The sequence below is a fragment of the Dipodomys ordii genome, unplaced genomic scaffold (genome assembly GCF_000151885.1).
Source record: "Dipodomys ordii isolate 6190 unplaced genomic scaffold, Dord_2.0 Scaffold3, whole genome shotgun sequence".
Lineage (NCBI taxonomy): Eukaryota > Metazoa > Chordata > Mammalia > Rodentia > Heteromyidae > Dipodomys > Dipodomys ordii.
Window position 1 is genome coordinate 28,017,469 of NW_012267219.1, and position 25,420 is coordinate 28,042,888.

Consider the following 25,420-nt stretch of genomic DNA (forward strand, 5'->3'; position numbering starts at 1 on the left):
GCCAATTGCACATAAGTCTTTATTACTACCCACATAGATAGTTACAGAACCCTAGAATGTAGAACTTTTAGCTGAAGCTTGGAGAAAACCACACACAGTTAAGAGGTTCTCACATTTTAAAGGGAAAGAGTTCTAGTCTCTGGTCATTCAAAGCTTGAAGTACCAGAAAGAGTTTTCAAGTTGGTATCAAAACTGATGCCCCAAGCCAGGACCTAAAAGCTCACTAGTAACCCTAGCTACTTGGTAGGTTAAGATCAGGAGGATCATGGGTTTGAGGCCAGTCTAGGAATATAAATAAGACTTCAACCCATAATAGTGGTGGTATGTGTCTGTTATTAAAACTACAGTGAAAAGCAAAAAATGGGAGGTTCATGGTCTAGGGATGTACTTGGGCAGGAAGCAAGACCCTATCTAAAAAATAACAGATGCAAAAGGACTGGAGATATGACTCCATAATAAAGAGCCTGCCTAGAAAGCTTGAGGTCCTGAGAACAAAACAAGCAAGAAAATCCTGATCATTTCTGTGTTCCTCATTTGGGATTAATGCTAGAGATCCTATGAGGAGGCAGGCCTTTTGCTAGACTCTTGGGGAGATATTAACAGCCATTCTACAAAGCAATGGGAAATTCATAAAATGGCACACAATGTGATTAAACATACTCATATGTAAATATGTGTATTGACGAGAAGTACTCACATAGTACGTTAGAGGCCAAAGTCCAGTGTAATATTCCCAGTATCTCTCATAAACATAGGTTTATACTTTTGTGTTGAAATGCATGAAATAGTTGTCCTCAGTCATTCTCAAGACCAAGACCTACCTTCCCCAGAATGTTCAGAGCAGGCTTGGTTTAGTGACCAGATATGGTCCTGTGATCGGGCATGATCCTGTAATCAGGTGTGGTCCTATGATCTGGTGAGATCTTGGGATCAGATGTGATCATGCGATCACATCTTACTTGAACTCCTGAATTTTACAGCACTTAGCATATGCAAAGACTCTCAGAAGCCCTGTGCTAAGAAAATCCATTGAGCCTTTTCAGTCCAAGGTTTTACATTTGTTAGACCGTGGAACTCTTTTCTCACATAATAGCAATAGCTAATATTTATGACATACATTATTTAGTATGTGTCAGACAATGTTCGTAATAACCCCATGAAGTCAGTGGTCCCAGTGCTATTTTATAGATGAGGAAACAAGGTTAGAGAGATTACACGACACTTATTAAAATCCCTCAGATCCAAAGAGGTTTTTGTGAGCTTATGAGGAAATAAATATCCACATTCTGGTTAATTCTGGCTCCAACTCATGGTCTGCCAGCTGCAACTGTCAGCCGCCTAGAAGCCTGAGAAATGGAAGGGCACAGTTGTCCCCCATGCAGGCAGGACCTTCCTCAGAAAATGCCTACCTTTTTCCTTTTAGAATACTTTATTCTTTACTTTTCCTTTCTAGCATGGCTAGCCTCCCATTATAATGAATCCCACGAGTTTCTTTACTACCTGTGGACTATGCATGCTTTCAGAAAACGGGCCAGGCAATCCTCAGGGATTTGCTGCCTTCCTTGGCCCTGCCCCAGGTCTAGTCTACCCAGCATGGCTGCCCTGTACACTACTGTTTGCTAATACTTGGAGAGGCTGTGACCTGAATACTCTGTCCATTTCTTTTCTCTGTCTCTCTGTCTGTCTCATCTCTGCCTCTCTGTCTCTGTCTCTCTCTCTGTGTGTATGCTGGTACTGGGGTTTGAACTCAGAGCCTTGTGCCCTGGTTTAGCTTTCTTGTTCAGGCTGATGCACTTGAGCCATTTCTCCATCCCAGCATTTTGATGGTTAATTAGAGATGAAGTCTCTCAAACTTTTCTTCCCAGGCTTGTTTAGGGTCTTCCAAGTCTCAGCCTCCTGAGTAGCTAGTATAACAGATATGAGCCGCCTTGGCCAGATCCATTTCTTTTATTTTCAGTTGCACTGGAGGGGACCTGAGCAAGCACACCAAGAACTGCGGCGATGGAGCTACTCTAGACAGGCTGAGGGGGATCTGGTCCCACTCTTTATTCCCATATTCAGTGCCCACCTGGGGACTGGTGACCCTCCTGGAGAAGCCATTTACTGTTCCCAAATGTCCCTTTCGCAAGTACTACTGACCATAATGAAAAACCCTTATATGAAAACCGGGTGACTTGATCTCATGAGCCCTGTGGAAATCATTCTTCACAGGTCAGACACCGGGGCCCCACCCCAGATAGCACAAGGGTCTGCATGACAGGCAAGTCTGGGAATACAGTAGATACGGTATCTTCTGGGACTGGTTCCAGGTATCCTGAGAATACCAAAATCTATAGATGCAAGTACCTCTCATAAAGTTTACATATAACCTGTGCACATCCTCCCATATACTTAAATCATCTTTAGATTCATTATCATGCTGGATAACAGTGTCAGGGTGATATATAAACAGCTAACCCGTTGCTATACTGTATTGTTTAGTGATACTGATGTGAGCAAAATATGCGTATATACAGACAATATGTTTGATCTGTGGTTGATTGTGACTGCAGAAACTGCAGGTGGGGGAAGAAGTAGGAATGACCTTACGCATTTTCCAAAGTGCCCCCCCAAATGATTCTTACACAACTGTACCATATCCTGGACTATAATCATATCCTCGAACTTGAGACCTGCCACCTGGTGCCATTATAGAGACATTCCGAGTTCAAGTTGACAAATATTTTCTCTGTGGCTCTTCATCAGATAAGGTGTTATAATTTTATTTATTTATTTATTTATTTTCTGGTTGTTGCTTCTAATTCCATCTGAACCCCTGGCATGTTTATTTTTTAGGTGAGGAGAATTCATGTGGCAAACTGCAGTAAGCACAAATCCTGCTCGGAGTGTATAGCAGCAGCAGACCCTCACTGTGGCTGGTGCCTCTCCCTACAAAGGTATTTCCTAAACGCTTTCTCACCGACTCAGGTTTTCTAGAATGTCACGTGGCAGAACACTTGTTGCCCTACTTTGTAAGATCCATTCCGAAGACTTGGGTGGGTGGGTGGGGGGAACAGATCTCTTTCCACCACCGAAATACCCTATTGTAGCTCTAATTCTCAAAGATGATGCCAACCAAGTCAAATGACCTGAACTTTACACAGGCCTACCCAATCCGGGTTGGAGGGTGGTAGGGTGGGGGGGTGGCGGGGAGGCAGACAGAGGGACAGGTATGTGACATCCAAAGGAGAGAGACCAGATCAGGCAGATTTGCTCTTTTTCTTTTTTCACTACAGAGTTTCCCAAGATTGGAGACTGAGAGAGAGAAAGGGGGGGGGGAGGGGAAGGAGGGAGGCAGGCAAAAGGTTCTCCCTCTGAGAAGATAAAAGAATAGGAATGTTTGAAAATTTTCAAATGAATTCTCATCATGTCATGTATTCTGTTTCACTCTGTGGAAGGCTTGTTATTGATGGCGTTGTCTCTTCCTGTACCATACAGCCGTGGGCCTGATGTACAATCTTGGTCTCCAGGCAGAACCTGCCCAGCCTGGTCTTGAATTACGATGTACATACGACCCATCTAGGCTCAGGGGCGACTTGTAGAGGCTTCCTCACCATGGCAGTTCTTAGCGTCGCTGGGACCGGCCTGGTTGGATTCGCTGTTGCCATGGCAACCCAGCACTCGGGCTCTTGCTATAGACGCAAGGAGGAGAGAGCTTTCCTGCAGCTCAGGCAGAACAGGGGAAAAAAATAAACCACATAACCGTGTCTGTCAGTTTGGTGTTTTCAGTTTTTAAAGGTGAAAAGGGATAGGAAAGAGTAGAGCAGGTGAAGAGATGCTGAAGGCCCAACAAGAGGGCAGTTGTGGAAAGAAAAGCGGGCCAGAAAGTGAATTGGGGTTCTGATAAGGCAGGAAGCCAAGAGCAATGAAGAGAGGCAGGGGGAAATATAATGTAAGCAAGAGGTTCAGGAAACAAACTAAAAATATGGGGATGGAATTAATTAAGAGTTTGTGGAGGAAGTCACAATCTGAGCTGTCGCAAGAAAAGTGATTGCCCTTGCCTCTTGCTGTACCTCCTTACCAGGCTGTTTCCGTCAGAATCTCTGGCAGACAAAAGAAGCAGGCCCAGGAAAATTCTCATGAATAATTGTAATTGGGCAGGAACCTTTTCTTCTTGTTGCTTGCCTGAGTAGAGTTTAAGAAGTGAACTGACATGGCCAGCATTCGTCAGTTGCACATGCACTAAGGGTCTTGCTGTCATCTTTCTATTTATGATCTATGCTGTTGTCTGAGGTGCTGTTGTCTGTGTTTGCAGAGCTGGGTGATGGTGGTGAGGGTGGTAGCAATGAAAGGACCACATGTAGGTTGTGTCTACTCATTAGATAAGATCAGGTCCGGAGTGGATGGGAGGTATACAAGAGGAATTTGGGGATTGGGTGTGTTTAGATGACCCTTATGGGATTCTTAGGATCAGAGCAGGAAGAGAGTATAGGTTAAGGAGTGAAGTTTGAGAGGTAAGTTATTGCAATGTTTAGGGATCAGAGAGGAACAGAAAAAAAATTCAGAGGGTGTGGTTTCCATCAAACCAGGGAAAAGACCAAGGGCTGGGGAGGCATCTACCTGTAAGGACAGTTAGTCCACTAGACTTGCCTAGAGATGATTGGTGATAGTCACTGAAATTGGTGTTGGAAGATGGGGCTAAAGCAAAGAAGACAAAGGGAAGAGGAACATTATTGAGAAAAGCTGGAAGGAAGAGTAAGTAGAGTCAGTCCCAAGAATTTTAGGTGTGTATATACGTGTGTGTGTGCGCACGTGTGCACCAGTTTGGGGGGCTTTAACTCAGAGCCTGGACTTTATCCCCGAGCTGCTTTTGCTCAAGACTACCATTTGAATCACAGCTCCACCTCTAGCTTTTTTTTTTTTTGGTCAATTTAGTGGAGATGAGAATCTCATAGACTTCCCTGAACTTTGCTCCTCGGATCTCAGCCTCCCGAGAAGCTACTATTATACATGTGAGCCACTGGTACCCGGCAACTTTTAGTTTGTTTAGGAGGATGGAGTAGTTATGCATTTTTGTGCTGCTGGGAAAATTCCAGTAGAGAGGAAGAAACTGATGACTCAGGAAAGACAAGAGAGGATTATATTGTCTTTTCCATAGATGGCAGGAAAAAACAAAAAAACAAAAAACACCTATGTCCAGCAGAGAGGCCAACCTGAAATGAGAGCCCAGGCAGCTCTTCCCCAGTTATGGGCTATGTGGAAAGGGGAAAGAGACTGGCCCTGGTGTGAGTCGGGGGAAGAAGCATGTTCAGTATATTTTCACACTGCTGCCATCATCCTCATGACTTAAGTGAGCTCTGAGGAGAGATGAGAGAGCAAGAGTGAAATAGGAGTTGGGACAGAACCCCAAGCAAAGAAAAGATAGCTTGGTTGATAGGCAGCATTAGGGCCCACTGGAGGTTGAGGGTCTTGCCTTTGGAGCAGAGGAGAAAGCAAGGTTCAGCCCGAGAGTTGTAGCTGTCAAGCAGGGAAGAGTTAGTAAGGACGCAGGGAACTGAGGATGCTTGGGAATGATGGATGGGAAGAATGGATGCTGTTGATTGGCCATTGGAATGTATGGAGGACCCTGTGGAGCAAAGGAGGGGAATAAGGATGCACTCACTGGTGAAGGAGTGAAAGAGTGAGAAGACAGTAGGAGCTCTGCCCTGAAGGTTGTGTTTCAGGAGCTAGGGGAGGAGTAGAGGATGGACTGTGGGAGGCCCCAAGTGGAGGTCATGGAGGAGGGGACAGAGTTACTGGCAATCACTAGGTCTGGGGAATCATTGGTTCCTGAAACTGGGATGGATTAATGGAGGACAGGTGGCCAGGAGGGGTCAAGGAACTGATGGAGGTGGTCACTAGTCCATCAGATGGCTCAGCGATCTGTGTGGGAGTTGCAAGAACACGGATGTGCCCAGTGCTGAAGAAAGTGTGGAGGGAAGAAGTCAGGAAATGGAGGGAAGTTGCCCAGGGGCAGTGGTGGGGGGTGGGGAGGGAAGGCTACGCTGTGGATATCTGCTTAGAAAGAGAGACAAAGGGTCTCAAAGAGGCAGTAAGCCTGAAGTGGACCACCTATGATAGGGAGAGGTAGCAGCCAGCTCTGGTAGGACATGGAGAAGCTGTGTCCCCAGGCAAGAGCCACTTTCAGTAGATCCAGGCATAGGGGAATATCAAAGGAGAAGTCTATTTTCAATAGAAGACTATTTTCTATAACTTGCTTCTCCTATCTTTGCTCTCTCTCTCTCTCTCTCATTGGTCCTGTGGCTTGGACTCAGAGCTTCAGTGCTGTCCCTCAGCTTCTTTTGCTCAAGACTAGCACTCTTATCACTTGAAGCCAACTTGGGTAGGAAAGTCCATGAGACTTTTATCTCCAATCATCCCACAAAAAGCTGGAAGTAAAGCTATAGCTCAACTGGCAGAGTACCAGCCTCGAGCACAAAAGCTGAAGGACACTGCTCAGGCTCTGAGTTCAAACCCCAGTACTGGCACAAGACAAAAGCACATGTTATATGAGGTAGATGAAGTGATTGGTAGGCTGAAGGAATGACAGGTTGAGACTTGAAACTTAAGTATTAAGTCATGGAGTGATGGAGCAGTGGCCCATCCCTGGGCTTCCAAATGTCTTCATTTTGGCCTAAGATGAAATAAGATTAAGCCTCAGATCCATGACTCATGTTAAGCTCCCAGAACCATTCAAAATGAGGAACTCTAAAGGGGGTGTTTGCTTATAACTGTAGAACATCCCACTGTGTTTGTTTTAAATGTCACAGATTTATTTAGAAAAAATAATTTCTCTGTTGAGAAGGTTGAACTTTCTTGTCTGTGTGTCTAGAAAGTTCATTTGGGGAAGAAGAGCAGGAAAATGAGTTTAATTTCCTTTTGATCTGGGAGGGTTAAGAATAGGCACCCAGTCAGTATAATAAGCAGATAAAAAGCAATCTGATAAACAATGAGCTCTAAAAAGTCTAGTATTTTATTGTGGGAACCTCAGATCCAACCTGTGCTGAATTTGTCTGTGTGGGTGGAGAGTGAATTTTTGCAGGCTGAATATCTGGGGTTTAGAAGTCGTTTCTCAGCCTCTCCCCTATTGCAGTGCTTAGCACATGTGTTCAGTTGTGGATCCCCACAAAACTGGCAATCCTGAACCCATGCACGGGGTGCTGTTCCAGAAGTTCATTTGCAAGTTTCCTTGGCCTGCAGAGTGCATTTCCCCCCAGAAACAATGTCATAAATTAAGGGTTGATTCCCCAGCCAGCCCACAAAATTCAATTGATTTAATTTCAACAAGTATTTGTTGAAAACCTACCATGATCCCAGTATGGGAAGTGAGATAGCTTGGTGCTGTTGAGAGAAACTAGATGCCATTCTTCACTGGAGGGAAGTCACATGCCAGCTAAGGGGGCAGTCCTGTCAATGGCTGGCATTCATTCATTCACACGCCTAATCACCAATATTTGTTAAGTATCTACTATGTGTTAAGCCTGACGCACAATGCTGGAGATAGTTCTTTCTTGTCTGTATGGAGCTTGAAGTCTAGTGAAGGAAAGTAGGTAAGTGTAGCAGTCAGTCTCTACTTCAATAGCACTGCATGACAAACAAACCCAAATTCTCAATGGTTTACAGGAACAAATACATATTTACATTTTTTTTTGCTCTTGGTCTATGGGGAGGAATGTGGGGGTCTGGGTCAAAACTTCAGGTTGAATTCAGTTTGCTTCACATATTTTTCTTCTGTAAACACTCTTGTTAACATAAATAACAAGCATAAGACACCAGGCTAAGCTATGTCATGATCTCAAAATCTGCATGGTATTTACTGATATTACATTGCTAAAGCCTGCCAACATAGCCAAGCCAACCTCCTCAATGGGGCAGAGGAATATATTAGACCTATTATAGTAGGAAACATTGTAAATGAACATGACAAAGGATGGTAGAGGTGTCTAATTGTAGTACAGGAGGGACTGGAGAATTGGGAGCAAGGAACTAATCTATCATTAATTAAAGGAGATGGATGAAATAGAGTATAATAAAGACTCACAGAGAGGAAGCATAGGCTCTCATGGAGCTATATTAAAAAATTAACTCAAATATAAATGTCAAGGAAGGCTTTCTGGAGGGGATATCTCTGCTGAAGCCTAGGCAGGTATCAGCTGGGTCAAGAGGAGGCAAGAGAAGCTTATAGAGAGAACAGGATGGCAAAGGCCAAGAGGAGGCTCAGTACAGGAGAGCCTCTAGTATATATAGCAGAGGAATGATGGAAAATGAGAGGTGAGGTAGACAGGAATGGATGGTGGAAAGCCTTGTAAGCCGTGTTAAAGAACTTGTTGGATGATCTTGAGAAGCCAGAGCAGAACTTGCATTTGAAGAGTGAGCTGTGATTTAGCGTCAGGACTCGGGTGCAAGACAGACATGAAGAGATACCTATCCTATGCCAGCAGATCAGTCAGCAGGCAGCTGTAGAATTGCCAGAGACTGGGGACTGGATTGGAGGAGGAGTGGGAAGCTGTGGGTAGACTTGAGGGCTATTTGGAAGCTAGTATTGACAGAACTTCATGATTAATTGGATTTGTCCTTGAGTCTGACACACTAAAAAATAGGACCATAAAATGAAAAATAAAATAATCCAGGTGGCCACTGTATTGTGGTTTTTTTTCTTTTTCTGGAAGATATATTCTTTCTTTCTTGATCCAAGACCTCACAAAAAAAATAAAGAAGTGATGCCCGAACCTACTACAAACTCTTCCTGTGGTCCAGGCAGTGACCCAGCCTCTAGGTTGAAGTGAAGAAGCTAGGTTCCCAGGTCAGATGGCTCTCCAAGAGCCGCCAGAGCTGAGTCTTAGCATGTACAGTGAGTCAGTCACTTCCACTCAACCAGCAACTCAAGGAATTTGCTGCTGAGATTATAGGATAGAGGGGCAGCAGGCCTCTGGCTTGGAGGACCAGATGAATGGTCTGTACTGAGTACAATGTACTGAGTACAATGTAGGAGGAAAGTCTTGTTTGGGGCACCAAAGATACAAGCCAGCCATACTGGCAGCAGGAGTGGTCCAGCCAAGGGAAAAGCCATTAATGATCCCACAGGTAGCTTTGTTGAAATGGAACCTAGACTTCTGTGTGACCTGAAAATTTCTTATTTTCTCTGTGCTAAATCTCTCCTTCTGTAGAGTTAAGGGTAGGACCTAGAGGGCTGTGGAGAGGATTAAATCAGCTAGTGACCATGAAAGTTCAGGCACAGGGCTTGCTTTACAGGAAATACTGAAGTAGCTGTAGATAGCAGGCAAGGAGGGAGTCCCAGGTTGTCTCCAAGGCTGAGAAAGACTTCCAGGAGGAACTGGCCTTTGACATCGATCCTTGAAGGCTGAGTGGACTTTTCCCAAGGGCACAGTGTGAGGCAGAAGCAGCAATTCTGTCTAGAGGGATGGCTGGGGAACAGCAAGTTGGATCTTGTTCTTAACTCACAGACTGAAGGAGGAAGGAAGAGGATAAGGGTGTTAGCTAGGACCAGGATGTGAAGGGCTCTGAGCTTAGACTTAATTAGTGTGTGCTACAAACTCATTAGAGGGTTTAAAGCAAAGGGCTGTGCCTTCAAAAGATTTGTGTCTCGAAAAGATTATCCTGTTGACAATGTAGAAGATGAATTGCATTAATTTAGGCATCAGCTGCATCAGCTGGACCAGACTCCCCCCGCGCTCCCCCCTAACATCCGTGCAAGGCCACTTCCCTCATTGTGTGCTGTAAAGACAGTTCATCTCCTGTGTCTCTCTGGTTCATCTCCTTGGTGGCCAAGTCTCCAAATTCCATGTTCTTCTCTACCTCTTGTAACCTCACCATGGGGGGTCCACTTGCTTAGGTCTGTCAAGTAATGGAATCAGGGCTGGACCCTCTTCAGAAAATGGGCCACCCAGAAAAAGCCACATTTACCCTTAGTGTCCTCCCCTTAATATTCCACCTAATACCCTAGGTGGAGACAGAGCTCCCAGGCCTGCTGATTATGGGATGGCTGGATGCTCTCCTTGATTACTTAATCTTCACTCTGTATTCTTCATGGCTATTCCATGTGACAGTAAAAGATCATCAGGAATCCTCTGGTCCCTGTCTGAGGCATTCAGCTGTTGTTGGGTTGTTCTACATGAGATTGTGAAAGGGGTCATTTCAATTGAACAGCAGGTTGACATCAGTACTGTTACCAACCCCACTTTGTAGATGGGAAGACTGGTAGAGATTGTATTTAGTTTCCTACTGCTATTGTCACCTCTCAGCAAAGGCTTCAAACAGAACGACCTTATTATATAGCTCTTGGAGTTTCACAAGTCTGGGTTTCACAGTCACAGTTTCACAAATGGGCTTCCCTGGGCTGAAATCGAGGTGTTGACAGAGTTGTATTTCTTCTGGGGGCTGTAGAGACGATCTGTTTCCTTGTCTTTTCCAGCTTCTGGAGGCAGCTTGCATTCCTTGGCTTGCTGCCCCTTCCTGCATCTTCAAAGCCATCAGTGTGGCATCTCCAGTTCCCTCTGGCTCTGAACTCTGTTTCTGTCTTCCCATCTCTGACTCCTGTCCTGCTTGCTCTTATAAGGGCCTTTCCTCTTAATGTACTCATCTTCCAGGAGAGAGTGAGGGAAGGGGTGATATTGTTCAAAAAGGAATGTACTCTTTACTTGGCTTATGTAACTGTAATCTCTCTGTAAATCACTTTGATAATAACAATAAAAATAAAATAAAATTAATATACTCACCTTAATCATAGCTACCAAATACCTTGCCATGTAAGATAACAACTAAGGATTAGGGATGTGGCCCTCTTTGAGAGCCATTATTCATCTACTGCATGTTACACAAGTATCAGAAATAGCCTTCAAATCCAGATTGAACTCTAATTCCCAAGCCATTCCCTTAGCTACCATTGTAGGAAAGAGGAAGAGAGACAGGAAAGAGACATATCTCTCATGTCATCGGAGAGATGAGAGCTTGAGCTAGACAGCTCAAATGGTTTTTTGTACTGACTGAGAACTTTAGGACCTATGAGTTGTAGAAACCCCTCTCCTTGAAGGTTTGAACATGTGTATATTCACTTAACGGGTGTTTGTTGAGCACCTACTGTGTGTCAGACATCATCCTAAGTGCTTGGTTCTCAGCACTTGCCATGAATAAGTTCCCTAATTCCATGCAGGTTCACCTGATGAGGTGGTTTTTGTTTTTTTTCGGGAGTGGGGGAGAAGATCAGTTGCGGAGCTTGAACTCAGGGCCTGCTCTCGGACCCTGAGCTCTTTTCTCAAAGCTAGCATTCTACCACTTTGAGCCACCCAGCACCACTTCTGATTTTGTGGTTGTTAATTGGAGATAAGAGAGTCTCAGGGACTTTCCTGCCTGGGCTGGCTTTGAATCATGATCCTCAGATCTCAGCTTCTTGCGTACTAGGATTACAGGCGTGAGCTCCAGTGCCCGACTTAATAAGGTATTTTAGCTTCCCAGGCTGCTATCACAGTGGCCACAAAGTTGGTAACTTGGATCCCCACTAATGCATACTTGATTTCACACTTCTGGGGGCTAGAAGTAGAAAATCAAGGATCACCAGGGCTGGGGTCCCTCTGATCTGTCCTCAGCCTAGTTTCCAGTATCCTGCTTCTGGTATTTTCTGCCTTGTAGCAGGCTAACTCCACTTCTGCCTCAGTTGTGCAGAACTTCCTTTCCTGTGTGTGCCTAAATCTTTCTCTCCTTCCTCCTAGAGGGAAAGTCACTGTATACCTTAAGTCCGGGAGGAAATGCAGTGATATTCTGAGGTCTTGAGCAGGCCTCATTTGGGCAGAACACTTAACTCCACTGTCTGAAGGAAGTTAGAGTAAAAAATAACAGGGAATAGAATGACTGATGGCAGTCAGTGTTATGAAGAAAAAGAAAGTCAAGAAAAGTGACAGGGAACATTGGTTGGACTCAGAGGAGGTTATAGTTTTAGACTAGAGGTCCTGGAAGGCCTCATTCTGAAGGGAACTTTGGAACCAAGACTTTATCCAGATCCCTCTCAGCTTTGGAAATTCTCCCCTCCAAAGGTGACAATAGTATTTAGCATGAGGACAGTTCAGGATGGAAGAGCATTCTAAGGCTGCATTTGTTCCTCTTTCTTCTCAACTCTGGATGTGTCCTTATGCAGATCCCAGGCTTGAAGTCTGTGTGGTGACAATTCTTTATGGTCCAGTGCAGCTCTAATGACAGCAATCATGGGATTTGGGGGTGGCCCCTCCTTCTTGTGTGAGGACCCCATTGTGCAGACTAATTGTGTTGAAGCAAGTAGGACAAGTGTCTGTGGGGTAGAAGCAATGGGGAGCAAAGAGGGAGATGTTATTGGGGCCTTGGGGCACTGCTGAATTACCCCCACATAGGCCAAACCTGTGCATCTGGGTTACAACCAGTTCTAGAAGGCACTGGGGAGGTCTCTTAACACTGGAGAGGGGTTTTGGGGGTCAAGCTGAGTCCCCAGCATCATCTTCAGCTATTAGAAGAGCTGTGATGTAATCCTGCTCATTGCAAAGAGGAAGGTGAAGAGGAGATAGAATTGCTAGGAGCACAGCTTCACCACTGGCATCCAGACAGTGGGCACGGGCTGCCTCAGTGGGAAGGATGCTCACCTTGGTAGATTTGGCCACTGAGGTCCTCAAACCTCAGCATCCCAACAACAGTACTTACCTGTGCCATTTCTCGAATTGCTGCTCTCTGACTTCCAACAAGCCCCATTACGAATACTCTTTTAGTAAATATATGTTTTAATGGAATGGATTTTTTTTGAAATGACCTTATCTCAGTCAGCATGCACTTTCCTAAGTATGTATTGATTGGCTTTTTAAAAATTCCTCAAATGTTTTCACTTGTCTTTGTGACCTAGTATTTGTCCTGTTCCCAGCAACTCCTCCACATTCAAACGCAATATTGAGACATGCTGGAGGCTTGCCTGAAGGTCTTGGTTTCTGCTATTGACATTTTGTAAGGGTTACATGTTTTCCTTCTGCTGTATGGAGCCTGCACATTTTCGGTAGACTGAGAGTGAGACTCATTCTTGCCCTTGGGAGGAGGGGTTGGAATGTCATTGCCACTTGTTTGTTATTGGGGAAATGAGGCCCACAGGGGCCAGGGAATGTACCTCAGTGACACAGAGAATGTAAGGCAGAGCAGAAGAACCCAGACCTTCCTGACTCAAGAGACATCATTTTCCCTTTTTATTTCTACGTTACCTACTTTTTCTAATGCCTTCCCTAAATTCTTCAGCATATGGTCTGCATTTGGAAATAAAAAATGCCAACTTTTACTACACTCCTCTCCCACTAAAGAACCACAGGGGTGAAGGCCACAAATCCTATTTTTGTGAGTGTTTCAATGTGCAAATGTGTTTTATGTGTGTTAAACAGCTCCAAAATCAGACAAAGGCCGATTTTCCACCATTCCAGTTAACAGACCAACCTACTGAACAAAAATCAATGAAACAAGTTATGCTGGCATCATGGAGACATGGATAAGAATTCCATCACTTTAAAATTTAATTAATATCATTCAGCTAACCTTCATTGAGGATCAACCATAGGCCAGGTCCTATACTAGGCCCTGGGGGCAATAAAGATGAATGAGGCTGTGCCCCAGAGAACCCAGAGGTTGGTAGGGGAAGTAGACAGCCAACGAATACATGCTCTAATAACTGCTGTTTATGGCATAAGGAGTCCAAAAGGTCTCTGAGTCTTGGAGGGAAAGGTATTTGTGATTAAGAATTTTCTAATAAGCTTTGAACCATGTTGGCCTTTCTACCTAGAAAAGCACATTGATTATTGAGCTAATGTGTGTAAACAATACAAATGGACAACTGGTCAACCTTATTACCCAGATCCCTTTCTTACTACTATATATATGCACACATACACATATATACATGTATGTGCATGCATGCGTATGTCCACATATGTATATATATGTATTATGTACATACATATACATATATGTGCATTGTATAATAGAAGCATATAGATGTCTTTGTGTAATGAAAGTATATGTATATACATAAATATATTATATTTAATAAGTATATATACAGGGAAATATGCCATCCAAATTCTTGCTTACATTTTATTTCACTTGGTCATATTATAATAACAATTAGTATTATTTAGTGATGCAATATTATAATGACTCCATGAGGTAGAAACATAAGAGGGCACATTGCTTGCTTAGGTCATAGGTTTGCAAGTCGCAGACTCACTTTCTCCCCCATGCCTTCAGGAAGTTCTAGACAGACTAGTCCTTTTCATTGAGGTGCCGAGATGTTATACATGCTGATCCTTCCACGTGGACTGTTCTTCCCCTTATTCTTGATGTGCACAGGGTTCTCGGTCTTGAACTTTCTAAGATGAAACCATGTATTCATCAGAAGTAAATTCCTTCTTACTATACCTTTTATTTCTGTAGAATATTTAAATTTAATTTGAAATGATTGTTAGTGGTTGTCAGCTCATGTGATTTTTGTTTGTGTACTTCTCTAGAATGTAACCTCCAAGCCTTAACTGGCATGTGCATTGATGTGTCTCCTGGCATAGTCTTGGCATCAAATGGCCACTGAGTAAATATTTGCAAAATGAAGGCCAGGTGAAGCACTAGTCCTAGGCATGCTGAGAGTCTTGGAGGACTTGCAGTCTAGTGGGAGGCACAGGCAATCCTCTGCTAGTACAGTGCTGTATCTACTTAGAAAAATGCTGTTAGGACTCAGAGGAGAAAGCAACCACTTTGCTTGGAGACTGGTCAGGAAGTGACATTGAATTAGCCATTGAACAAGAGTTACAATTTCACCCCAGAACTTCAGGCCCTTGGGCATTCCTGGCAGTGGGAACATCAAATGTTTTCAAGGGTCTGACATGGTTGCTACAGGTGTTTACCTAATGCCTGCTCTCTATCAGGCACTATGCCAGCTATCAGAGAGCTGTGCTTTTGGGACCTCTAGGTAAAGAACCTCTGGTAGTACACTAATGTGGTATTACCCAGGAATGAGTTGGGAAGGAATGATAGAAGCCAGAGCACAGTGGGGTAGAAAACTGTGCATGGAAGAACATGCTATAGCCTGTGAGTTGTGAAAAGCACTTGGAAGGTTAGGTGAAGGGCTGCCATTGGAGATCACTGAGCATGGAGAGCATGATCAGAATGTGTTTCATGATAGCCTAGATATGGAGGTTGATTAGAGATACTGGAGCCTGGAAAGAGGGAGATCTCAGCCAGAAGCATTCGCATGTACTTCTCTCACCAAGTGAGAGGCGATGAGCCAAGATAGAATGCAGAAGATGGATTCTTGGCAATGGAACCCTACTTTAACATTAACACCCCAAACAATCTGAGGAACATACATTGAGAAATGTAATAGAATCGACATTTTCCTATATGTCAGGACCTGGGAGAGCCTATTTACCATCACTTTGGCATTTATGATGTTGCTTCCCTGGAAGCCTATGTAATTTTTGTATAATTTGATACAGTAGTCATTAATAGTAAGAGTATAGAGACCAGAACAAGAACCATGCTAACTGGCCTCTCTCTACCTCTGTTCTCTTCGTTCTACCACAGAGATGCTAACATTGAGGCCCATTTCCCAAAGTAGTTGTGAAGGTTAATGAGTTCTTCCAAACAATGCTAAGCCCATGGCATTAAGGAGGTGCTGCAGTTTGAGTGTGTCTCCCAAAAAGCTTGTGTTGGAAACATAATCCCAATGCAACAGTGTTAGGAGGTGGGACTTAATGGGAGGTGGTGAGGGCTCCACTCTCATTAATAGATTAATCCCAGTTAAAAAAGGGTCCAGGCCCAAGTTCTGATTTCTGACTGTCTTACACACAAGTGCAAGACACACAAGTGCTTTTCTACTTTCCACCGTGGGATAACACAAGAAGGCCCTCACTAGTTGTAGGCTGTTCAACCTTGGACAGTAAATGGTCCAGCCTTAGAACTGTAAGAAATAAATTTATTTTCTTTATAAAATTACACAGTCTGTAGAATTCTGTCCAGTGGCACAAAGCAGATTAGGACAAAAGGGTTTAGTTGATGTTAGCTATTGTGAGAGATAATATAAATAGTAGATTAAACATGGACTTTGAAATTATACTGCATGAATATGTGTGTGTGTGTGTGTGTGTGTGTGTGTGTGTGTGTGTGTGTGTGTGTGTGTGTTTCTAGTCCTGGGTCTTGAACTTGGCCTGGGTGCTATACCTGAATCTCTACTAGAGCTAGTGCTCTACTACTTGAGCCATAGTGCCACTTCCAGCTTTTTCTTAGCTTATTGAAAGAGTCTCATGGACTTTTCCTGCCCAGAGTGGCTTTCAAACAGTGATCTTCAAATCTCAGCCTCATGAGTAACTTGGATTAAAGGCATGAGCTACCAGGACCTGATTCACTGCAAGGTTTTGTATCTCAACTTCTTCACTTACTAACTCTGTGATCTTAGGATAATCAGGTAGAGCTTTCTTCCTCCCTCCCTCCCTCCCTCCCTCCCTCCCTTCCTTCCTTCCTTCCTTCCTTCCTTCCTTCCTTCCTTCCTTCCTTCCTTCCTTCCTTCCTTCTTTCTTTCTTTTTCCTTCCTTCCTTTCCTTCCTTCCTCTCTTTCCTCTCTTTCTTTTTCATTCCTTCCTCCCTCCCTCCCTTTTCCCCTTTCTCCCTCCCTCCCTCCCTCTCTCCCTCCCTCTCTCTCTCTCTCTCTTTCTTTCTGCCAGTCCTTGGGCTTAAACTAAGGGCCTGGGTGCTGTCCCCAAGCTTTTGGATCAAAGCTAGCATTCTACCACTTGAGCAGAGCCATAACTCCACTTATGTCTTTTATTGATGCTTAATTGGAGATAAGAGTCTCATGGACTTTCCTGCCTGGATTGGCTTTGAACTGAGATCCTCAGATTTCAGTCTTCTGAGTAGCTAGGATTACAGACATGAGCCACCAGCACCTGGACTAATGTGGAGCTCCCTATGCCTTAGTTTCCCCCATGTGTATAGCAGGGGAAATTATAGTAGCTGCTTCATAGTTTTGTGGTGAAGAATAAATGAATCAAATCATGTGAAAAGATGTTGCCTGGCAAGTTAGATGTTTTTGCTTTTTTTCCCCCCCTTAAAGCCTTCTAAATTGTCTCTGTTATTAACATAGTTTTATCATGTAGACTGACTTGCAGCTCCAGTGATGAGGATCCAATTTTTCAGCTTTCTTAGCAAGTTATTTTGGTCTTATATTTTGGCATTCCTCTTTCCTAACTCAGGGAGCCTTTAATTCAGAGTTTAGTTTGTCACAGTAACTTCCTATTCTCTTCCATTTAGTGGAGTTGCCTTCTTCATCTCATGGGCTGGCAATTGTAATGAAAGTCCTCAGATTCTGAAGACCACCTGGTCCCTCCTTTGGGCTCTGGTGCCTTTCCTACAGATGCAGACATCTGTTTGAAATCACTTAGTAATAGACCTTGGGCTGCTCTTGGAGCAAAACCATCCCCCAGCATGATGCAGTTCCCTGTGAAAGAGAAGCGGGTTTGTTTGCTTGTTAAAAGTTTTCTGATATTATATCAGTGTAGAATCTTTGGAACAGGTCACACTCATCCCACCTTCCAACCAATTACCTGATATTTAGTTATCAGATTTCTTCAGGGACTGTCTGCTTTTCGTGAACAATTAGATTAGAGGATGCTGATGAAATCCTAGTGGCAGGAAGTAGAAGTTGAATTTCTGAGTTCAGAGTTTCTATTTCAAGGTTGAGTAAGTGGTAAATTTTTACTGAGAGTCTAGCTTAATAGAGTCAGATCCTCAAGGTCTCTAAGCCCTGCTGATGTGGATTCCACCTGCCTGGAAACCCCATCCCTTTTACAGAGGTGAGTCTCCTTGTCCTTTATGTTGGCATGAAAATAATTAATAATTTAAGCCATGCCTATTAAAAAAATAGAAATGCTGTACAAATACAATACTGTAATAATAAATTTAAAAGTCGATCCAGCTGGGCACTCTTCCCAGACTACCAGCTGAGCAGAAACACAAATAAGTAAGAAAGAAGAAAAACTGCTATATAATGCAAATGGCTGCATCTTCCTTGTTTTCCATGACTCTTTCATTGCAACATACATAGTATTGAAGTTCCATTATGAGTAACTAGGTTTTGTGGCCTAATCTGGAACCCTAATATAATTTTTATGGAGAGAAATCCATTCCATATAACAAACAGATGGTTTACAAGCCTTTCTTAAAAGAGTATAATAGATTTGTAAATCTGAGGCCATCTGCAATCTTGACCTCTAACTGGATGCTTTGTATTTGCTATTGATAGAGAAAATTTGAAACCTTTTACAATTCTTATCTCATTCTTTCCCTACCCTCTTCGTCTTTGCTACCCAATTCATCCTAAAGGCCCTACCACACCTTTTCTGATCCTAGGAGCCCCATTCCTGTCTCTTTTTGGCTCAGGCCCACCCTGCAAGCACTTGAGAGGCCTAGAGAGGCAGGAATTACCCTGAGGATCTTAATACAATGGTGGTTAGGTATGTACAAAGCCAAGTGGTTAGGTAGTCTAATCTGTGACTCTGAAGTCAGCCCTCTGTCAATTGGCAGCATGAGCTGGACATGTTTCTGTACATCTTGGGGTCTCTGTTTCATCCTTAGAAAATGAGGTTATGTCCTGACACCAATGGCTCACACTTATAATCCTAGCTACTCAGGATCTGAAGATTGAGGTCAAAGCCAATCTGGGCAGGAAAGTTAGTGAGGCTCTTATCTCCAGTTAGTCACAGAAAAAGCCAGAAGTATAGCTGTGGTTCAAAGTGGTAGAGTGCTAGCTTTGAGCAAAAGAAGATCAGGAACAGTGCCTAAGCCCTGAGTTCAAGCCCCAGGACTGTCACAAAAAATAAATGAAAAAAGAAAAATGAGTTTGTGGTGAAAATTAACTGTACTCACTCAGAATAGTACTGTCAGACTAATGCTTTCTCTATGTCATTATCATTGTCTGGTGGATGCTTATTCAAGATATTATGGGATATACAGATTTCCACCTACTCCAAAAGTAAACTCACTATACAAAAAGACTTTCTGAATTTCAAACTGAAAACTTAGAAGTGTCTAGGACCTCCCTGTCCATCAGTTGGAGACTAGACAGAGTTAGAACATACAGTTTTTTCTAGGGTGGTCCTTGTCTTTATCTAGTTGAGTGACAATATCAAACTCTACTACTAACTGAATAAATTAAACTCTATAAGTTGAGTGTTTTTTATAGATTAAATTTTTGTTGTTACTTTTTTCTTTTCAAGGGATCTTTCCTTTGCATTTGGACAGGGTTTATTTTCTAATTTGTGTGCAGGCTTGTATCTACTTATGGGCTTTATCATGTAAGCATGAGACTCTAACTAGAATTAGGGACTACAAAAATAAAATACTGAGCCTGGCGCCAGTGGCTCACACCTGTAATCCTAGCTACTCAGGAGGCTGACATCTGAGGATCACGGTTCAAAGCCAGCCTGGGCAGGAAAGTCCATGTGAGACTCTTACTTCCAATTAGCCACTAGAAAACTGGAAGTGGCTCTGTGGCTCAAGTGGTAGGGCACTCGCCTTGAGCTGAAGAGCGCAGGGACAGAACCCAAGCCCAGAGTTCAAGCCCCACGACTGACAAAAAATAAATAAAATAAAATACTGATTGGGATCTTAGGGTTTTCTGATGTGGTTTGAATGGCTTCTCCACAAAGTGTATGTTGTAAACTTGATCTCCTATGTAACAGCATTGAGAGATGGGGTCTAATGGGAGATGTCATGTAGCTCTCAAGAATGTGTTAATGCTAGTTATAACAGGGCTTGAGACTTTGAGTTCAATCCCTCACTCTTACCCTCCTTGCCCTTTACCTTCTGCATGGGATGATGCAGGAAGAAGGCCCTTACCAAGTATAGGCCCGTCAACTTTACACTTCTAATCTCCAGAACTGTAAGAAACACCTGTTCTTCACAAATGACCCAATCTTCAACAATCTCTTATAGCTTCAATGCACTAAGAAAATTGGTGCTGAGAAGTACAACTGTTGCTACACAAATGATGAAGTGGCCATAGGATGATAATGGATAGAGTCTGGAAGAATATGTAAGAGTAAGCTAGGGGGAAAAACCCCCACAAAACCACAAGTAAGTTACTGTAAGTGGAATGTTCAGGGTGATCTTGGGGAGGACTCAGAAGACCAGAAGTGTAGGAAAAATCTAGAGCTTCCTAGAGATTACTTAAGTGGTCATGGTCAGAATACATGTAGATACAGATAGTAAAAGCCGTTCTGTTGGAGTCTCAGATGGAAATGAGGAACAAGGCTTTCGGAGTGGGAATAAAGGCCATCTTCATTCCCTAATTGGAGGAATTGTATCCATTCCTATGACTTTGAGGAAGGTAGATGTTAAGAATAATGGTGGGAGAAATCTGGATGGTGGAAGACATTTATAAAGAGGGTATTGAAGGGATGGTATGGCTCTTCTTAACTGAGCATTATAATATGGGAGAGGAGAAAAATAATTGCAAGACAAAGTTTGTAATGAAAAGGGAAGCAGAGGGGAAAGTTTTGGAAAATGTACAGCTTGGCTGTGCAAAGAGCAAAAAGTCATTTTTAAGAGATCCAATCAGAGGTGTGAATGTGGTAAGGACCATTCACTAAAATGATTATCATGGCTAGCAGACAGCCAGGTTCTAGTCTTCAAAGATACCTCCATGGCATTTGTGAGGTCATCAAGGTAAGCTGGGACCTTGAGGGCAAAGGTTCCAAAATGTTGTTCTTAGAACCTCAATATTCACTGTTCAAGCCACCCCAGGATCCTTGCATTCTAGCTCAGTGGTCCTTAGCCCCTCAGCAATGATTCAGGCAGATTGAGGTCCAGTTTAAGCCAACACCCTGCCTGGTGCAACAAATGGGCTGTGGTAACCTCTACCTGGTACTCATTGTGCTCATGAGCTGTGGGGCTGTGATGGACTCTACTTAGATTTCCAAGGCCATTTTTCATAGGCAGCCTGGTGGTCCATAAAGAAACTTGTCCTAGACACAAGGAAAAAATTCCCAGAGTCCATAGTAGGGCAATATCTAGGGAGACCATGGAAGAATGGTAGCTCCTGAGACCTCAGATTGTAGAACCAACTCTGTGCAACTGCAGCCTGGAAGAAAGCTCCAGACAAAAGACCAACCCATTATCATGTACCGATGCGTGGACTGAGTCCATCAAAGTCAAAGAGGCAGAACTGCCTGAGACACCACCCTAGGGTTTTAAGGATGTGGCACATGGAGTCAATAGAGATTATTCTGGGCCCAAAGACTGCATGAATTTATATGGGATCTTTTATCCTTTTCTTTCTGCTTATTTCTTTTTTGGAACAGAAAGTCTATCTTTAAAAAAATGGTTATTGTAAAGGTGATATACACAGGGGTTACAGTTACGTAAGTCAGATAAAGAGTACATTTCTTTTTTGACAATGTCACCCCTTCCCTAGCTCTCTCCCAGTTTTTCCCTCTTGTCTCCACCCACAAGTTATATAGTTCACTTTCAACAAAGGGCTTAGTGAGTATCACTGCTGCATTGTTCACCCTTTGTCCCACTATTTCTGTGCCCCCCCCCATACCTGCCTGAAGACACACAAACAAACAAGACAAAAGGAAAAGAAAACAAAAACAGCAACAAGAAAAAAGAAAACCTCTTCTTTCCATTTCCTGGAGTTCATTTGGCTAAATATTATTTTATATGATCATATGCACATAGCTATTGGGCCTTTGTGATCCTCTCCTAAGAATATCCTCCTTTGTTTTCTCTGTGTGAATGCCTGGAGACCTGTATAATTTACCCTGTCCCAGTGCATCTTTTTTTTTATACCATCCAGTGTGTTTACTTGTAGATTTATTGACACATTCTAGTTACCACAAATGAGGGAAACCAGGCAACCTATGTTTCTTTGGGTCTGGCTTACTTTGCTTAATATAATTTTTTCCAAGTCAGGAAAGTCTATCTTACGCCTGTCCTCATCGTTGTGTTTTGGAATATTTTTGAAATATATAACATGTTTAGTTTTGTGTGCTCATGGATGAAGGTGAATGGTGCCTTGGGTTTCACCCATATTTTATTCAAATAAAGTTCTGGATTCGGGACATTTGAACTGATGCTAGATCAGCTGACTTTGGAGATGGAAAGAATTTATTTTTCATGGGAGAAGTCATGAATTTTTAGGGCAAGAGGTGACATGTTAATGGTTTGAATGCAAAATAATGTTGAGAGGCAAGGCCTAATAGGAAGTGTTTAGGCTGAGAGAGCTCCCCCTTCATGAATACATTAAGGCCAATTATAAAAGGAAAGGGCTTAAGCTTGTGAATTCTGTCTTTGGCTTTCATTATATCTTATCCTTACACTTTCTGCCATTGGATGGCACAGCCACAGGCCCTCAGCCAGATTCAGGCCACTTGACATCAAATTTCCCAGCCTTCAGAACTGTAAGAAATAAATCTCCATTCTTTATACATTACACAGTCATGTGTATTCTGTTACAGCAGCACAAACTGACAGATTCTCAGAAGAGGCTAGAGCAAAAAGTAATGGCAAAAGTGAAAAAAAAAAAAACCCAACAACCAACCAACATCTCAAATATGTCCCTGCTATTTCCTCCAGTCTACACTTAGGCTAATCCAGATTCCCTTTCCCTTGTATCTGTGGCCTCAAGAAATTGAAATGAAGCCAGTTAAGAAATCCATTCTCTGGAGAGTCGCTCACTGAGGACTCAGACTCTCCAGGAGTTGGGTCTGAGGGACTGGAAGGTTATTTCAGCTGTGGCTTATGTGCTTGTATATTTGACCATTGCTTTTGTTGATACACAAGGATAAGAGTGATAGCTTTGAAAAGGAATGATTTCAAAGAAACTGATTCTGTTTACTGAAATGTGGGCACTCTGAGATCTGAGAAATGTGAATGTGTGGGTAATGTGCTGTCATGAAGATTTTACAATCTGCAATGTTTGAGAAGTAATAAGATATTGTTGTTGGTGACCATCTGGTTATACATTCTTGATGTCACAGTTTGCTTTTTTTTTTTAAATTCTCTTTAAACAAGTGAGAGGCAAGGAATGAAAGTCTAGAGATTTCTAAGGTAGATTTTTGGCATAAAGAATTTTTGTTTAGGTGCTTAACATGGTTAGATTTTGCATACATCTTATACAGAATAGAAAATGAAAGGGTCCTTATGTATTTGTTGTTATGTTTTCTTTCAAATCTCAACTAACCTCAATTCCTAATTTAATCCTCAGATTCAGACTTTTAGTTTAGGTTACAAAATAAACTTTTTTTTCCTGTCAAGAGGAGTTACACACAAATCAAAACTCGAGAAAGAAAAAAAAATATCCATAGAAAGAGGACCGATAGAGATTTCAAATTTTTCCATTCACTCAAAAATATATATTGAAATCCGAGTGTTTGCATCTGACACTGCCAGACACTGAGGGATTTGCTAAAGAAATATTAAAGATGTTCTCCCTTCCTCTGAGGAGCTTAATGCTTACTTGGGTGAAATGACAAAGACATATGAAACTGTTAAGTTGTAATTCAAGGCAGCATATGATTAAACACCAAAACGTGTGGTGCTGACAAGAAATGCTATAGGAGTTCAGAAAAGGGAGAGTTAGCTCAGTGGCACTACTGTTTTCTGCCTACAAATTGGCAAATCGTAGCACTATTTGTATGAAATATTTTACACTTGTTTTTTTGGCAGCCTTAGGCCTTGACTCCTAGGCAGCATTAAGAGCCTACAAAAATATTTGTACTCCAGTCTCTCTAGAATTGGCTGCATTTTTTTTTCTTTCTTATAGGCAGAGGAAGTGCCTTATACAAACCAGAATGCCCAAGAGAGGTAGGGAGCTTTTGAGAGTCCTGATCTCTTCCAAATATAAATAAGGAACCAGTGCCAAGCTGTTTTTCTCTGTGCTTCAGTACAGTGTCCCTCCATTGCAAACTCTCCCTGACATTGGCAAGTGGTTTAATTTGAACTTAATGTCCGTGACGGACAAGCGAACCATCAAGGGTCACATAAATTTATGACTTTGGAGAATTGTTCGTGAAAACCTCTTTGGTGGTATTTGGGGAAAGAAGTGACACAGATGTGGAGTGGGGGATGGGATTCAGGACCCAGATGTGTTCATGGGGAGTGGGAGTTCCCTAGTGGATGACATTCTAAGACTATTGTACTTGGGGATGATGTGTAATGAAACTCAATGACTTCCTGTTCTATTTTGGTCATGTTCAAATTAGCACAGAGCTCTGAGACGAAGCCATCAGGCCTAAATTCTTAAGAATCAAAAGGAAAGAAAAGAGGAAGAAGAAGAAATAGTCTATTTCGAAGTCAAATGATACATGATTTGGGCCCATCCAAACCTTATTCCAGAGCCCATGGGATCCTCTCAGGGACTTCCCACAGCTGAATGTGATCACCATTTGGTGACTTTTCAGTCTCATGATTCATGTGTTTTCGGTTTCTTTTAATTCTGGTTGCCACTGGTTCACCACCCCTTTCTTTTTATCTGTGCCCTTGAGGAGGGATAGATACCAAGGGTGTTTCATTCTTCTCTTGTTACTATTCAATGGAATGTCTATGGAGTCCTAGGTCATTGGAAGATAATGTGGCACTTAATGTTCATTTTCATTACTGGGATGTGGCCTATCTAGTGAGACAAAGGCTCCCCAGTTAGTGTGACCTAGAGTGTGGCCTAGCATGACCCTGGCATCAAGGAAGCCAGTGATCTCACTTCTCAGCTTAGGAGCATCTGTTTATCAAAGTAATTGGCCTGGGACACAACTTAAAATGTACACGGGACATCCTCTGTGCTGCTTGACCTGGGAAAGTATCCCTGGAAAATATTTCTCCCATATCTTTTGATATAATTTGGAATCTGTCTAAATAAATGTTCTGTAGCAGATGGTTCTGGAATAGCTTATCAAATTCTTGGGCAGACTCTGCCCTTGAAAAAAATATTTTTTTAATTTAATCATTCTGCTGCAAAACGCAAAATAGTAGCTCTATTATTTTTTTTTGAAACACAAAACAATGATACAAATGATTCAATTGTAAGCCTAAAATTTATTCAACATGCATTAGGTATATCTAGAATGGAACTCTTTATTTTAAAATCTGGAGAGGATGTGTTTTGAATGTATTTGGTGATGTCAACTTGAGAGATGGCTCAGGAGTCTAAGTTCAACATGTTGTTGACATTTGTTCTGTGCTCCCAGACATGATAGAAAAAAACCCCCAGAAAACAGAATTCTTGCTGTTTGCTTGTTGCTTTTCATGGTTTTAGCCTCTTGCTCCTATCCTCAAGCAAAATCAATAATCCACTATACAAAAGATGTTGTACTGAAGCCAAGTAGGAGAAAGTTGTAACTAATGCTGTGTG

The 25,420-nt window shown here is 42.6% G+C and overlaps 1 protein-coding gene across 1 annotated transcript in view; it reads left to right on the forward strand.

Moving 5' to 3' along the window:
- Positions 1–25,420, forward strand: part of Plxnc1 (plexin C1) — a gene marked incomplete at its 5' end in the record, with an annotated part of 150,640 nt that overhangs the window by 34,742 nt on the left and 90,478 nt on the right. The window contains one exon of the mRNA XM_013018900.1: positions 2,836–2,936. Within this exon, the coding sequence (XP_012874354.1) occupies positions 2,836–2,936 (101 nt within the window). The remainder of the gene's footprint in view (positions 1–2,835; positions 2,937–25,420) is intronic.